Source organism: Suncus etruscus, chromosome 16 (assembly GCF_024139225.1).
Source record: "Suncus etruscus isolate mSunEtr1 chromosome 16, mSunEtr1.pri.cur, whole genome shotgun sequence".
NCBI classification, from domain to species: domain Eukaryota; kingdom Metazoa; phylum Chordata; class Mammalia; order Eulipotyphla; family Soricidae; genus Suncus; species Suncus etruscus.
In genome coordinates, this window is record NC_064863.1 from 83,337,409 (window position 1) to 83,354,257 (window position 16,849).

General features: G+C 35.3%; 1 protein-coding gene across 1 annotated transcript in view; it reads left to right on the top strand.

Moving 5' to 3' along the window:
* Window positions 1-14,662, top strand: part of PDLIM5 (PDZ and LIM domain 5) — a 142,021-nt gene extending 127,359 nt beyond the window's left edge. Inside the window, 4 exon segments of the mRNA XM_049789988.1 lie at window positions 5,453-5,633; window positions 8,776-8,896; window positions 11,827-11,942; window positions 14,020-14,662. Coding sequence (XP_049645945.1) covers window positions 5,453-5,633; window positions 8,776-8,896; window positions 11,827-11,942; window positions 14,020-14,109 — 508 coding nt within the window. The 3' untranslated portion in view covers window positions 14,110-14,662.
* Window positions 14,663-16,849: the final 2,187 nt, after the last annotated feature.

Sequence of the window (16,849 nt, forward strand, 5' to 3'; positions counted from 1 at the left end):
AATTCCACCTTGATCACATTGTAAGACCTTACACACTATTCTATTTCTCTGGTCCCTTTAAACTTATTCTTTAAAAACAGTAATATCTAAAATAAGCTATTGTCAACATGACCTTTTTCTACAGATTTATGTATTTTTTTAATTTTAGGGCCATGGCCAGCATTGTTCCAGGCTACTCATTTTGTTTTGTTTTGTTTTTTGGGTCACACCCAGTGACAGGATATGATTTATCTTACTCCTGGCTATGTGCTCAGAAATTGCTTCTGGCTTGGGGGACCATATGGATCGGCAGGGATGGAACCGTGGTCCATCCTAGGTCAGCCTCGTCCAAGGCAAATGCCCCTACCGATGCACCACCGTTCCAGCCCTGGGCTACTCTTGACTACCTATTGGGAATCACTCCTGGTGGTACTTGAGATATTACTTAGTACTAGGAATTGAATGCAGGTTTCCTACACGTAAATCATGCATTAACCAATTCCTAACAGAGTCCCTAACAGACTGATCTGATAGAGCTAGGAATAGGCCCTTAGTAGCACAGGGTATGGCCCCAAAAGAAGAGAATAAAAGTATGGGTTTTCTGAATATTACTAATATTAAAAGATAATCACTGTGTTCCATTCTCTTTTACTCTGTTTTTCTACATATGTCTTAATAAGTTATTATGTCACGCATAGCCATGTTCCCAAGAAAAGAATTTTTTCTTACTCTCTTTGTATTCTTTTTTATTTTCTCTTTGTATTCTTATGCTCTTTGTTCATGCCAGGTCAATTTCCTAAAAATTGACACCGATACTGCAAGCCTATACTTTCTTTTTCTTAAACATATTTAAGTAAAGACATTCAATTCCTTTTTTGTTTTTGAACATGAGGGTTATTTTCATGGGGCTTTGTTTTCATTTGGGGTTTGTTTTGCATATTTTTATTCCTGGGATCATGCCCAAGACTTTGACAGGCAATATATGTGTTCTGCCATTGAATTACCTCCCCTGCCTTATGTGCCTATGTTTTTAACATTTGTTTCACTTATTCAATTATGTGACTTATTTTCCTTTTGTTTCTTTTGTTGTTGTTGTTGTTGTTGCTTTTAACATATATCAGTGCAGTAACTTTGGGTTGAGTGCAGTTTTTAATCACAGTGGCTAAGCCTAAGCTAAGAATTCCAGCTTAACCATTCATTCCCATATGATATGATAAATCTGGCTAACTGCTCTCATCCATTGTTCAGCTTTTTATAGAGTTGGTTTTTTATCTCAGATATTGTGAGATGTACACTACAAAGGTAAATAAGAAGTAAGCATTTGACTAAATGGTACCTGTTGAAATGCCTTTTAATTTTTTGACTGTAAGCATATAGTTTCCTCTGAACTCTTTCTTGAAATCTTTTCTATAGTTCTCCCAATTTTTTATTTTTTAATGTATATACCAAGATAAATAGAATAAACCATTCATGAGTAGTGTTCTCACAGCCTTTGGTTCTTTCCTCTCCCTCCCTTTGTAGGTCCTGGAGTGCCTTATGTCCTTTCTCCTCCCTCCCTTTGTCAGTCAGCAAGCATTTAGTAAGGGCTCATGGTGTATAATACTTAATTCAACTTTGTAATTATGCAAGCCTGTTGTTCCAGTTCACGACTGGAAACCTAATATACCTGGAACTAGGACTTGTTCTGTGTCAATCCTTTGTTAATGTATTTGTTAAATTAGTCTCTGCTGACATAGAGACAAGAAAACTGTTTAATTATTAAAGGTTTTGCTGTTTAATGGAAATTTCAAGGCTATTGGTGGGGAAAATACTTTTTCAACATAGCCAAGGAACCTGCTCTGAGCTTTTTTGTGTAAGAAAAGAGATTTGAGGGGAGCAAAAATCATTTTCAACTTACTTATTATTTTACTTTTTACATTTTTTGTTTTGTTTATAGTTCACTTCTTTTCACTCCACTCCCACTCCCTAACCTTCTGCTTGGTAATTGGAGACGTAGGGTTTGTCATCATAATTAATTAAAGATGCAGCTGAGTTTTATTTTGGGGTTTTTTTCTGGCTATCGTTTAAGTCTTTTCACTACTTAATTAGATTTAAAAACTAAAGAAATGGCTTAACATTTTTTCTTTTAGTGGACAGATATTTATTAGTGATGGACTTTGTTCCAGAAAACCTACAAGAGAATATGCAGTAGGACCAGAGAGATAATATAGAGGCTAAAGTGCTTTTTTTACATGTGGTAGGTCCTGCAAATGTTGAACCATCTTTACATCACTATATTAAGTCATACTTTGGGCCATGACATACAATTATTTTAATATTTGTTGATTTAGTTCACTAATTTTTCATTGAGTGTTTTTGTGGATGATCTTTAATTCTCAGAGATACTGGTCTGTAGTTTTACAAATCGTTTTTAATCTCTTTAATGTCCAGACAAATAAGAGCATCAAGCCCAATAGTTCTACCATATTCTGTATTTTAAAGAATTTAGAAAATTGAGTCTGGACAATGTATGACCAGATTCTGACCCGATGGAAACCTCAGAACCTTTAAACTTTGTCAGCTTTATAACACCATAAGTTGATTAATCTCCAAAAGTAAACTACTTGTCAAAGACATATGAGAAAGTAAAATGAGACCACTTGTTATTAGGAGTGTTATTTTATAAACCAGGGTTTATAGGTTTAGGGATACAGTTAGAGAGATAGTACAGGTGTTCAGACACTTGTCTATCTGACCCTTGTTCATTCTCCAACACTATTGTGGTTCCCGAAGTACCTCTCCTAGTCATCGCTGATTACAGAGTTAGGAGTAAGTCCCTAGCATAGCTGAGTGGTATGGCACATATTCTCCTTTACCTTTCCCCTTAGAATATTGAGGGACAGCCCCACTTTTTATGTTACTGAATAGGTGATCTCTAGCTTTTTGGGTTTTTTTCCTAGAATTTAGGTATCAAAAGAATTCTTTGATTTGTAATAACAAAATTATAGTACCCTAAATTTGACGCTACTTTGCTTAAATGCTCCTATATACTGTCTCATACATAAAGTGCCGTATGTTAATAAGAATCAAGTTAACAAAAAGTGGACATAGACTATACCCTCTCATCACACAGGAAATACATTCATTTGGGAAATGGGTTTCTGGTTTCCTGAAATTTGAAGAATTGCACACTGGTTCTGAGTTAGCAGCAAGGTATTGCAATAAACATCTTCCCAAAGATGTTTACTGAATAGCAAGTTTTGTGTTATTGTGAAAAGTTAATAAATACTTTGATTTTCTTTTTTGTTTTGTTTTTGTTGGGGGGGGCCACAGCTGATGTTGCTCAGGGGTTACTTCTGGCTCTACAGTCAGAAATTACTCCTGGCATTCTCGAGCCCTGGTCAGCCACATGCAAGGCAAACGCCGTACCTGCAGTTCTATATCCGGTCCCAATAGTTTGATTTTTATGTGGCTTTCCTATTAGTAACCAACCTGTAATTCAGGAAACTGATGCTTACCAACAGTTCTCTGTGGCCACTACATGATGTTTCTAAGAGGCAGGCAGTCAGTTGACTAGAGTAGTTTACTAAAAATAAGGAAGAAGATTTGGCTTTTGGCCTTATTTCAGCTTGTGGTATTTATGATCATTCTATCCCTTCAATATTCCTTATCTCTGTTGATTTAATAAAATATAAAGTCTAAGGTCCATGTGTTGGGTGAGGCCTCCCGCAGCACAAAGCTTCTAGCCCCTTCCGCCAGTGGTAGGGGCAAAATAATTCACAAGCAATCAGTTAAAGTTTCATCGAAGTCAGCTCGATTTTATCCCAAGACCCTGTCTACCATACATAGCCTCTATGCCAAGTCTGGCTAACTCATGTCTTTCTCTCAGGAGCTCTGTTTGTCTCCCTTTCTGCTGCTCTTCAGGCTTCTTTGCTGCCTCCTCACATCCCCCCAGGCAGCACCTTTTATCTCCAGTAATCCAAATGGAACATCCATCCCAGGTGTGGGCGGGTCCGACCATCTATGTAGATTAACATCTCGAAAGGAAGTTTAGTTTAGGTAAGGGCATTGGGGGAAGGGATACCTTACATCTCAAGTTTCCTTGCTAAACTGAGTTTGTAATAACTGATATGTTTTCTCTCACAGAATTGTCGCATACACAAATAATATAAGTGTTAAAGTGATTTGGGGGTAAAGCTGCTCTGTGAATAAAAACTAATGTCATGTAGCTTCTGAAAAAAAATATTGAAGACTCTAGAACATTTCCATTTCCACAAACTTCATAACAGGCAAGGGCTTCAGAAAGAATTCTGTCAAGCAAAACATCAACCCATCTTACTAATTTAGTACTACGTATTATTTAAGGGAAATCAAACGCCTTCCAAGCATTTGTTACCTTAACTCAGTGTACCTCAACAAAGCCACTGTGTTTGAATTAAATACAACTTTTTAAGTAGTCTTAAACAATCTATAATATACCATTTCTCCAGTCATTTGGAGAGATGAAGGTTTTATGTTTTAAAAAGTTGAGAAATAAGTTTATGAATTGTAGTAAAGAGAAATTAACTAGAATGTTTAATCGGGTCGTAATCATTCATTTGGCTTTTGATGGTTTTCAGTGGTGGAAACATAATGAGCTGTGCACAGGCTTTACTTCTGACTTTGCTCAGGGATCATCACTCTCCTAGCAAGATTTACGTTTTACCACTTTAGTCACATCCCTGACTCCATTTTATTTCCTTGCTTCTCTCAGAGTTCTTTCTCCAGCTCCCCTCCCTTGTAAACATTCCATACATTGGCTTCAGTCCTTGAAAAAGAAAATAAATAAATATTTAATTGTTTAGACATGGTATAAAAGAGGTCCCGGTCAGGCTAACTTTGGAAATTTTTATTCCTATGTAGACTTAATCTCTCTCTCTCTCTTCTTCCTTCCTTCCTTCCTTCCTTCCTTCCTTCCTTCCTTCCTTCCTTCCTTCCTTCCTTCCTTCCTTCCTTCCTTCCTTCCTTCCTTCCTTCCCTCCCTCCCTCCCTCCCTCCCTCCCTCCCTCCCTCCCTCCCTCCTTCCTTCCTTCCTTCCTTCCTTCCTTCCTTCCTTCCTTCCTTCCTTCCTTCCTTCCTTCTTTTCTTCTTCCTTCTTCCTACGTCTTCCCCTTTCTTTTCTTCCTCCCTTCTCTTTTTTCTTCCTCTTCCTTCTCCTTTTTTACATTCTCTCTCTCCTCTCCTCTCCTCTCCTCTCCTCTCCTCTCCTCTCCTCTCCTCTCCTCTCCCCTCCCCTCCCCTCCCCTCCCCTCCCCCCCCCTCCCCTCCCCCCCCCTCCCCTCCCCTCCCCCTCCCCTCCCCTCCCCTCCTCTCCTCTCCCCTCCTCTCCCCTCCTCTCCTCTCCTCTCCTCTCCCCTCCTCTCCTCTCCTCTCCTCTCCTCTCCTCTCCTCTCCTCTCCTCTCCTCTCCTCTCCTCTCCTCTCCTCTCCTCTCCTCTCCTCTCCTCTCATTGCAGGGGACCATTTCTAGTGGCACTGGGCAAGTCTTGGCATCCAGAAGAGTTTAACTGTTCTCACTGCAAACATACTATGGCCTACATTGGATTTGTAGAGGAAAAAGGATCTCTGTACTGTGAACTGTGCTATGAGAAATTCTTTGCTCCCGAATGTGGTCGATGCCAAAGGAAGATCCTTGGAGTAAGTATGAGATTGAGAAGTCTTTTGTTTTCCTTTTGAGTTTTGGAGTAGAATAATTTCTGATTATAAGATACTTCCATCAATTTTCATCAGTTGTTTTTGTTTCTTGCTTGATTTATTATCTGCCTTTGTCATTGTTTATTAAAAAAAACTGTAAAGTATATTGAATTCATGGTGTTAAATGGTCTATAGTTTTGTCTCATTGTATATTGGCTTATCTGTGACAGTCTAGCCACTGTAGAGAAAACATCGTTGAATCTGAGTGTACTATCTTTGCTGGAACATAAACAGCAAAGTTCTCAGAACTGACACAACTTCTTCTTGATATAAAAAGCCTTAGCATATCTTTACTTGTCAGTGTTTAAGTACAGGGCACAGATCTCATGAAATATAATATATAAAAGTTATGAATAATATACTTATTTTGAATGCATATAATTTAAAAATAGAACCTCTTTCATGAAAATATGAACATGATTTTTAAAAATCACCCTTTTACCCTTTTTAAAAAAGAGTAATTTGGGAAAGATACCTACTAAACAATGATAAATGAATGAACTCCCCACTCTGCATATCCATTTTACAATTATGAAATGAAGTAATGCTTAGACATTTACTACAAAGGATTAGAAGTTGGAAATTTGAGAGGCAGAGTTCCTGACCTCACACTAAACTGATAAAAACTATTAATAATGGTATTGATGAATATGAATGCTCTAAATATGAAATATAATAATTATATTTAATCCATATCAGATTAATGAAAAGTTAATATAAATTATAGAAACTTAATTTAGGTCTTTAAATAGGTCTGAAAAATTTGAGAATACTTAAAATACAAATCACATGAAATATTACTACATTAATTTGTTAAGAAAAAGCATAGATTGATTCATACTCAACCTTTTCACCAAAATGATACATAATCAATGTAATACATTGACTATAGTATGAATTTGAATTTAATAAAATAAAGGCAAATTAGAGTCATAGAACTGAATTAAATTCTTGGACTTAGAAATCATACTCTGCTTTCAAAATGGGCCAAACTCCACTAAAGGAACATATTTCTGAATTATTTTTTAGTTGCTCGATTTCCTGCTTAGAAAAATAATCTAGAATAGAAAGGAAAGTAGTCTGAAATTCTGGGGAAGTGATTTGGTTCAAGTGATTTGCTCTGCATTTTCATAATCTCTTTAGATCTAGACAGCTTTCATTTCCGCCGCAGTAGATTAATAATGAACTATGACATTTTCTATATCTAATCATTTATTTTACATACAAATTTTTGTATATTGCTTTTATTACAAAAACGCATTTCACTCTAAGCAATTAAAAATATAAAGTATAAAGATTCAAATGGCTTATAAATTTGCCAATCCCAGTTAGTTTTTAATTCAGGTTTTATTTTCTTCCAGTTATTTTTTTCAAGCACTTTATTTGCAAAATGTTAAGCTATTCATATGGCTTATGCTTCCTTTGTGATAAATATTATGAAGACGATACATTTTAATTTTCAATATTTTAAAGATATCTAATGGCTTTTTTTTCTATCAACTTAAATAAATTAATCCTCATAAAATCACATAGTTTTACAAACTTCTTTTAACTAATTGAAATCTAGGCCAAGTTTTCAATATATTTAAGCAACCAGAAAGATGTCAATTAGAATCAATGATTTATTCAAATTTTAGACAGTCATTTGTGTGTGCTTAGGACACTTGCAACTGATTCTTAAAAACTAAAGCGTGTATTAAATTTCATATGATTGCACTAATTACATTATTGTTTCTACCATGTAACGATATATAGGTTTGAGGGTTATTGGGGTTTTGTCTTTTTTGTTAATCACCATGAGACAGAGTTAAAAAGTTGTTGATAGTTTTCCAGTTACCTCAAATACTGTTACTAAAGGGGCGTCATGCATATAACTTTATTTCCTTTCAATTCCCAGAGATATCATGTCCAACTATTATTATCATGTCTTAGCTGTACTGCCCACTGTCCTTTTTATCATCTTTGGTAGTATTCTTATACTGAGGTTATTTGTTTTAATTTTTCTAAATACTGCAGATGAGAACAATCATTCTGTGTCTATCTTATGTTTGAGAGTGTTTTAATGTCTCGCTTTTTTTCATGATATTTTCAAGATAATATAGTGAAACACCTTTATAAGTTTGTGTTTCTTGGTATCCTTTAAGGAAAACCAGAACTTGGAAAATGCTTATTTAAATGAGCCATTTATTTAAATGCCAATGCTGTATCATTTGTGGGGTTTTGTTTTGCTGCCAGACTTCCTAGATGTGCAAGAAGGTGAGGAGAGGGTACTCATACTCACTCCAAAAAAGTCCTAAATACTAGCACACCTAGAGTTTTAGTTCTTTTAGCATCTCTGCAGAGATTTGTAATTTAATGGTGAATCCAGGCCATTGGCATGGTCTTGAATATAAGCCACAGAGCTTGGAACTACTGGACAACTCCTCATTTTTCAATACTGTCATGCCAGTAGGTATATACCATTTTAGACATTAATGTAGAGTCAAAGCCACCTAATGTTCAGAAACAAAACAACAAACAAAAGAATCAACTAGAAACAAAGTTTAGTAAGCCTCCTGAAAATGACTTATTGGCCACATTGTGAGATACAGTAATTTTAACAAATTTTCTTTCTGCTCTACTTTTTTTTTTTAATTTTCATACCACTTCCCTGTAAATAAGCAATATAAAATATATTATTTCATGCTAGGCTTGGGAATGGATGGGTATTCAGGGAAAATGTTGGAAGGAATTTTATATTGGTGATAGGATTGGTGCTGTGACATGAATGACAGAAACAAATGTATTATGGGCAGCTATGTATATGGTCTTTAAAATAATAAATAAAAATGATCACGTGTGTTATGTTAAAATAACAGTAATCATTGTTTAAGTTTTTGATGTGTATTTTTTGAAGTTAGACTATTGGTGAGTTTGTCCTTAAATATCTCTTGTATCTTCTGTTGCTTATATAAAAATCTCAAAGCAAATATGAAGTGTGTATCTATCTGAAGTATTTGTTACCTGGCTATTTTGTTTTGAGCTGTTAGAATAAGTATCAATATGTTGTCATCTTTCTTGACATCAAATTACCTTTCTCTACCAGGAAGTCATCAATGCGTTGAAACAAACCTGGCATGTTTCCTGTTTTGTGTGTGTGGCATGTGGAAAGCCCATTCGCAATAATGTTTTTCACTTGGAAGATGGGGAACCTTACTGTGAGACTGGTAAGATTCCAAAGCCCTTCATTTCTTAGTATTTTGGTTTTGTTTTTGTTTTTCTGGTTTTGAGTCACTCCTGGCTCTGCGCTCAGAAGTCGCTCCTGGCAGGCTCGGGGGTTCGAACCGGGGTTCGTCCTGTGTTGGCTGTGTGCAAAGCAAATGCCTTACCGCTGTGCTATTGCTCCAGCCCCTTAATTTCTTAGTTTTTAATAAAAAATAAAACAAAACTAATTAGCCTTTATTGCTCTAAAGTTAGAAAGATATATATAAGCAAAATAGTTCTAATGTGGAGAGAGGAACATTAATTAACATTAGTTAATATTAACTTAGAGCTTCTCTAAGTGTTAAGGTTTATCTAAAATTTTTATGTTATCAAAATAGATATGAATATAACTGAGAAGTCAAAACATTAATAAATAGGGAAATGTTTTGAATTCCAAATAATTTATGGATAAATTCTACCAATCATCTTTGAATAGCTATAGTATTCAAAGTATGCCTGGTGATTCTCAACCAACCTAGATGTAGGCAGTGCTGGGAGAAAAGAGAGTGGTGGAGAGGAGGTGTCTCGGGGGATGCTCAGGGGTCCATGCAGTTCTGAGGATTGAACAAAGTCAAAATGTGCAAAACTGTGCTTTTCCCTTGTATTGTTTCTTCCACTGTTGGATTCGCTTCTTAGGCAAGTGATTGGACAATAAGTTGGAAGCCTCTGTTATTTTTACTAAATCAGAAAGTTATCCTGGCCTGGTTGGCTCCCTTGGTAAAAATTATTTTTAATAAATTAATCTCTAAGGACATATCTACTTCATTGTCTTGTTACCTGAACACAACACTTCCCAAAAACTGTCAGTGAATGTTGGTGACAGAGTTACTACTGTTAAAATTACTTGGCTATTACTATATGTCACATATATATTTTAAAAACAAAAAAATGTGAATGCTTCTATTCATTATTGTTTTTGTACTATGAAGTATGTTCTAACTAAAATCTTAAATGTGGTACTAGTAGAAAGTAACATCTCTATAGAAGTAAAGTTTAAAAAAAAAACAGGCTTCTGATTTAAATAAAGTTAATCATCACCATCCAGTACCTACTTTTTATATTTTTTAATTTTTACATTTATTTAGCTCCTTAGGATCATGCTACCATTCTCTAAATCATACTCTTTGGAGAGGCCTTGAGTATTCATGGGAATCTCCATGGGTCTTTGAGACACTGGTTCAAGCTTCTGTCCTGATTCAAGCAAAATTTTTGAAATTTTGTAGTTTCTAAATTTTCTAAAGAGTTATTTGTTTCAGAACTTTTTCAGAACACTTTGACTAGTAAATAACCCCTACAAAATGTACATAAAGCTGTCTTGTCTAATATTACAGCTAGTATAAGAACTCCTTGTGTTGGTTTTTATTTTGGGACCACAGCCTTTGGTGCTTAGTGCTTACTCCTTGCTCTGTGCTCAGGGATCACTCTTAACATGCTAAGAAGTACATATAGGGTACCAGGAATCAAACGTGGGCTGTCCCCATGCAGGCAAATGCCCTCTATACTATTACTCCAGCCCCTAATAATTCATTTTTCAAACCCAGTATTTACTTATATAAAGTGGAAAATATTACTACTTTTGTTTCATCTTTTTTTATTTTTTTATTTTTGGGCCACACACCATGACACTCGGGTTACTCCTGGCTATGCACTCAAATTGCTCTTGGCTTTGGAGAAGACCATATGGGACGCTGGGGATTGAACCCAGGTTTGTCCCGGACAGCCACATGCAAGGCAGATACCCTACCGTTGTGCTATTGCTCGGGCATCAATATTACTATTTTTAAATTTCTTAAGTATTTTTTTTATTTTAAGCACCTTAATTTGCTGTAATGTTCATATTAAGTTTTCACTACGTACAAGTGTGAATCATGACTGTAGTAGTGGAATATCTGCATGAAAGAAACTTTAATCCTGACATATTCATCCTTAGTAATAATAAAGAAGCATCTTCTCTAAACTTCTCTCCTCCAAAGTAATCTTACTAATATTTTATAATTGTAATCTGTGTCACTATGATAATATTTCTGGTTGTGTTATAAAGATTGAACATTTTCACCTTGACATTATAAATGTCAATATTTTCACTATGGCATTATAAAAGTGAGAGGAAAATACAGCAAATGAAATAGTACATTTCATGTTACATTTAAGTAGAAGTTACATTTCAAGTAGAAGCTGATTTTAACTTAGTCTTTTTCCTGCCAAGATAGTGGAAATTCTTTTGTGTTTTGTTGAAACAGAATTTGCTTTAATTTATCAGTAAAGCATCTCTTTGTATATGCTCACTTAAGTCGAGAGAAATGAAAAGTGTTACATTAAATATAGTAAGAAGGGGGCTGGCGAGGTGGCGCTAGAGGTAAGGTGTCTGCCTTGCAAGCGCTAGCCAAGGAAGGACCGCGTTTCGATCCCTCGGCGTCCCATATGGTCCCCCCAAGCCAGGGGCAATTTCTGAGCGCTTAGCCAGGAGTAACCCCTGAGCATCAAACGTGGTGGCTCGAAAAACCAAAAAAAAAAAAAATAGCAAGAAGGAACCTAGAATGGACTGTGGTTCGATCCCCCAGAGTTCCATATGGTCCTCCAAGCCAGGAGCAATTTCTGAGTGCACAGCCAGTAGTAAACCCTGAGCGTCACTGGGTGTGACCCAAAAACAAACAAAAAAAAAGTAAGAAGAAATGTTATGTAAATAATATTTCCCAAAGGAAACCTGTATTAATTATCTATTTCCAGTCAAATAGTGTGTCCCATAAGTTTTCTAATCACTGATAACTTTATATTTGTCTTATTTAATTCCTACTTGCTTCTGCTTTCTAAGAACTATCATTTTGAAGTGTTGCATTATTTGAATTATGTCTCCCTTGCTCTCTCCCTTGCTCTCTTCCCTGCCCCAATGCAGATTATTATGCTCTCTTTGGCACTATATGCCGTGGATGTGAATTTCCCATAGAAGCTGGCGACATGTTCCTAGAGGCTCTTGGCTTCACCTGGCACGACACTTGTTTTGTGTGCTCAGTAAGTAGATGCTTTTAAGACACAGACTACAGGGCAGTCAATTTTAACACAAGTGCCAAATGGAAGTAATTCAACCTGGAGCTTTCACTCCTACAAACCTAGAGCAGAAAATTTTGTTACTGTTGTGGTGGTGGTTATTTTAGTTGGCTTAAATGTTTGACATTTTTGGAAATTATTTGGCATTGCAATGAAATTGCTTTGTAGAGAAAATTCTTTTTAATGCATTTTTGTTTATAAGCAAAAGCTATATATTTCTTATATAATAAAAGTACTTTGCTCTTATTTTTAGCTTTGTTTTATTTGGAATATTTTTAGAAAAAATACCTCTTAATGTATAAAGAAATACAAAATGTATTAAATTAACAATGGAAATAAGTGTTAGTACATTCCTTAGCAAGTGCTCATAGACATTCATTTTTATTTGAAAACTATAAGCGTGTAAATTGTTTACCTATTTTATTTGCTATTTGAGATTTTAATGGTTTGTTTTAGCAGGGTAAAAATAGATTTAGGAAGTAAATATGCAATAAGAGTAATCCATTTACTTGAATGATATATTGGTGAGTAGATAACCTTTCCAGCCCTGGCCATCTGATCCTGAAAGTCTTATACCAGCAATATGTTGTGTCACTGACTAGTGTGGTGGCAGGGCCACACCTGTGGGTGCATAGGAGACCTTGTAGTGCCAGAATCAGATTCATTTGGCCTTGCGTGTGTACCAGCATGTTGTCTAGCTTTTAATTTCTTGTAATCTAGCCCAGATAATTGTATTTTGAACTATCTTTAATAAGCTGGTAGTTTTCAGCACCTGTTGAATGAAGGGGGAAAGTAGCATGAAGTGAATGGAAAGATTTACCTAATCATTACTATTGTACTTTTTATTTGGGGGGGGGCGGGGCACACCCAGTGGTGCTCAGGGATTACTCCTGGCTGTCTGCTCAGAAATAGCTCCTGGCAGGCACGGGGGACCATATGGGACACCGGGATTCGAACCAACCATCTTTGGTCCTGGATCGGCTGCTTTCAAGGCAAACGCCGCTGTGCTATCTCTCCGGGCCCTTTTCTTATTTTCTTATTTCCCACATCCATCACTTAGACTTCATGAGCTCTATAAAAAAACATTAATTTTTAGTAAATTACCTTCTCTTATTCCTCAGTTTTAATCTTCACAGGGATTATAATTAGGAAAGATTAGACATAAATGGGCACTTTGTAAACTATATGATCATCCCATACCCAGACACTGACCAGGGTTTTCACTGCACAAGCAAAAAATTCAACTTTAAGGGGCCGGAGCAGTGCCGCAAGTGGTAGGGCATCTGTGTGCTAATGTAGGATGGACCCCAGTGTCCCATATGGTCCCCCAAGCCAGGAATGATTTCTGAGTACATAGCCAAGAGTAACCCCTGAGCAACACAGGGTGCGACCCAAAAATCAAAAAAAGGGGTTAACATTCTCACTCATACTTGGGAGTCAGAAGGTTACTCAAATAAGAGTCTTAGGTATGTCAGGGTAAACTCTTTCATGTTCCAGAGTTCCTTTGTCTGAAATTAGAAAAGCTCACCTATTTGACACTACCTAATATTTTTACTATAGGGCCAAAATACGTCATTTTTTAAAGTTCTTTTTAAAATTATTTTTATTGAAACCAATGTGAACTACAAGTTCTCTCACAGTTATGTTTAATGTATATAGTAATGAGAATGAATGAGGGAAGTAGAAAGCCTGTCTAGAGTAAAGGCGGGGTGGGGTGGGGAGGTGGGAGATTTGGGACACTGGAGATGGGAATGTTGCATTGGTGAAGAGGGGTGTTCTTTACATTACCGAAACCCAGCCACAATCATGTTTGTAATCAAGGTGTTTAAGATATTAATTTAAAAGAAAAAAAAGAAATAATGTGGAAAAATTATGATCAGGATGTTTCTGTTGCTTGTAAAAATGTACATGATATATTGTAGTAATTACGAAATATGGGAATTCAAGATAACTACTTTCACATACTATCCATTAAGTAAGAAAACATTTTTTTCCTCCTTCTTAAATAAGCTATTGATATTCTCTATAATGCTTTTTTTAGGTATGTTCTGAAAGTTTGGAAGGCCAGACCTTTTTCTCCAAGAAGGACAAGCCACTTTGTAAGAAACATGCTCATTCTCTGAATGTTTAATGTCATCAGTTCCAGAGAAGAGAAGAAATTTGAAGAGGAAAAGAGAATCAAAAATACCAATTACTTTTTAGATATAATATTTATATAAAGTTTTGAGAAATAATAGTGCCTTTGAAGGGATGAATTCCTGCTTTAAAATCAAGTCTATGAGTAAATATTTGGCCTCACAAAGTAGAGACACTTTAGCATTTATTATTACTTTTTTCTGTTTTCCTGCCTCTAAGGTAACTATTTTTTTCTCGATTTCCTGGTTGACTCTTAAATTCATGTTAGAATAAATTATGGTATAACTAAATTTTAAATGAAAAACTCAACTTTATGGTGAAATGATTTACTTTTCTTTTATTATAATAGTAAATCTACAAGACAATGAAAATGCCTTAACTTCATTTGTTGTCAATAAGTGAAGCATTGCATTTTTAAAGTTGTATTTTTCTGTAAAGCAGTAAATAAGATTCAAAATGGAATGTTACTGGTAGTTGGTATCAGTTTTTGTAAAACTGTGTGTACATTTTTCACCTTTATCTTTCTAGTAAAAAAAAAAAAAACCAATGAAGTTTATGATCAAAATGTGTCAAACCAATAAGATATTTTTCTCTTACTCTCTTCCAAAATCCATCGCCAGATAGTTTAAAATTTTTTTTATCATTTTGCCTTATATTGAAATAAGACCATTTCTGTTCACTTTGTTTTATTATCTGTATTGGTCAAGTTCTGTTTGGTTGTTTTTGTGATATTTCCCCCTACACACGCGCTCCATGGTAAAGAGCTAGTTGAATAACCTTGACCTCTTAACAGAGTTCTCTTTTTTAAAAGAGAATAAATAGAAGACAGTGTGATTTGAACTAAAGAAAATGAGCTTTATATCCAAAGTTTTAAGAACCCTCTAATGTTTCAGGTAGTGACTCAGTTAGATTGGTTTCAGAATTGGCCTACTGAGTAACATTTTGAGAGTTCTCCTTGCCACACAATTTTTCTCTCTTATACATTAAAAAAATAAAACATGTTCTTGGGGATATGACAAAAATCTAGGTTTTTATTTTTCTTTTAGGTGGTTTTTGAATAGTAAATGAACTAATTTCACGTGTGTTTGTGAAATTTGTAATATTTCTCTTCACAGAAGTTTCATAAGAGATTAGTGAATTGCTGGCCCTTTTTTGATTGATATGAGGAAAAATTATAGAATGCCATATGAAGACAAACAGTTGTAAAAAATGGATTCTATTGATATGTTAGAAAACAGATTGTGATACTTGATAACTTTTCTTTTTACTTCTAGAATGCATGAAAACCCATGATTCTACCAAGTTATAATTTAAATTGGTTTGGGGCAAAGAACTTGAGTTCAAGTTCATATGTGCCTGCCACACTCCCATTGTTAACATGGAGCAAAATTTTTAGCGCAACAACATTTGTTTAACTTTTCAAGGTATCTTTACTGAAAGCCGTTAATTTATGCTTTAACGGGTTTTATTCTATTCAGAGAATAATTAGCAAATGAAGAAAAAATGAGGAGGGCTTGCTTGGAATTTTCATGACTAGCATCCCTAGACTTTTCCTTCCCATGAATCTTGTAGTAAAGTCCTGGAACTGATTTGTGCATTTTCTCTCAATACTATTGAAACCACCATGCCAACTGTGCTAGCTAGGTGTCAGTCTTTTGATTTACATAACATAAAATAAATAGTTTTGTTTTGGGATGGTGGAGATTTTCTTTTGTTGTTCATGTGATTTGGTTTTTTATTTCTTTTTGTTTATTTGTTTTGGGCCCACGTTTCAGCAGTGCTCAGAGGTGACTTCTGGCTCTGATCTCAGAAATCACTCATGGCAGGCTTAGGGGACCATATGGGTTGCCACATTCAAGGCAATGGCCTCCCCACTGTGCTCTTGTTACAGCCCTAATTTGGCTTTTTAAAGATTATGTACAAAGAGGTCAGTGATGTTGAGTGTATTCTTCAAAGATTTTTATTTGACCTGAATTTCTTATAAAGCTGTTATCAAAGAATTAAACATTATCAAAACAAATTCTTTCCATATATTATTTTTACATTTTAATCCTGGAACAGCATTGTGTTTTATTTCTTCATAATTAATCCTAAAATGTTAATGTTGCTCATAATTTATCATTTTATCTTCCACGTATGTGCAGAAGCTTTATTGTTTGGTTTGGTTTGATTTTTGGCCATGCCTGGCGGTGCTCAGGGGTTACTCCCGGCTCTGAGCTCAGGAATTATTCCTCGCAGTACTCAGGCCTTATGTGCAGAATCTTTATATCTGTTCCTAAAGCAATTAATTCCATCAAATAAATACTAATTAATATCCAGAAGAGTCGCTGTGCTTTCCAGTGGGGAATGTAACATTACATTCCAGAATTAATACATCAGCATTAACTTAATAACTGACATAGCACTTTATTCTTCTGGTAATCTCCCTGAATATTTATTTTTCTGATATAGATATTCTATGTTAGTAGCATATTTTTAATGATTACCTCTTTTATAGAGCATTTTCTTTTCGTTTCTCTAGATGTGTATATTGGAATAATGTATTTAGTCTACTACAAATTAAAATCATAGGACATATCTTCAGAAGTGGTCCCTACCTAGATATCCTAATTCTAAAGTTTAGTTATAACAGGATTGAGTGTTTTTCCTCAAAATAGCAACCTAAAAATAATTTCTCCTTCCAGTAGCATATTCCATTGATTCTGGTTACAGTTGTAGTCTAAAGCTAAAACTGG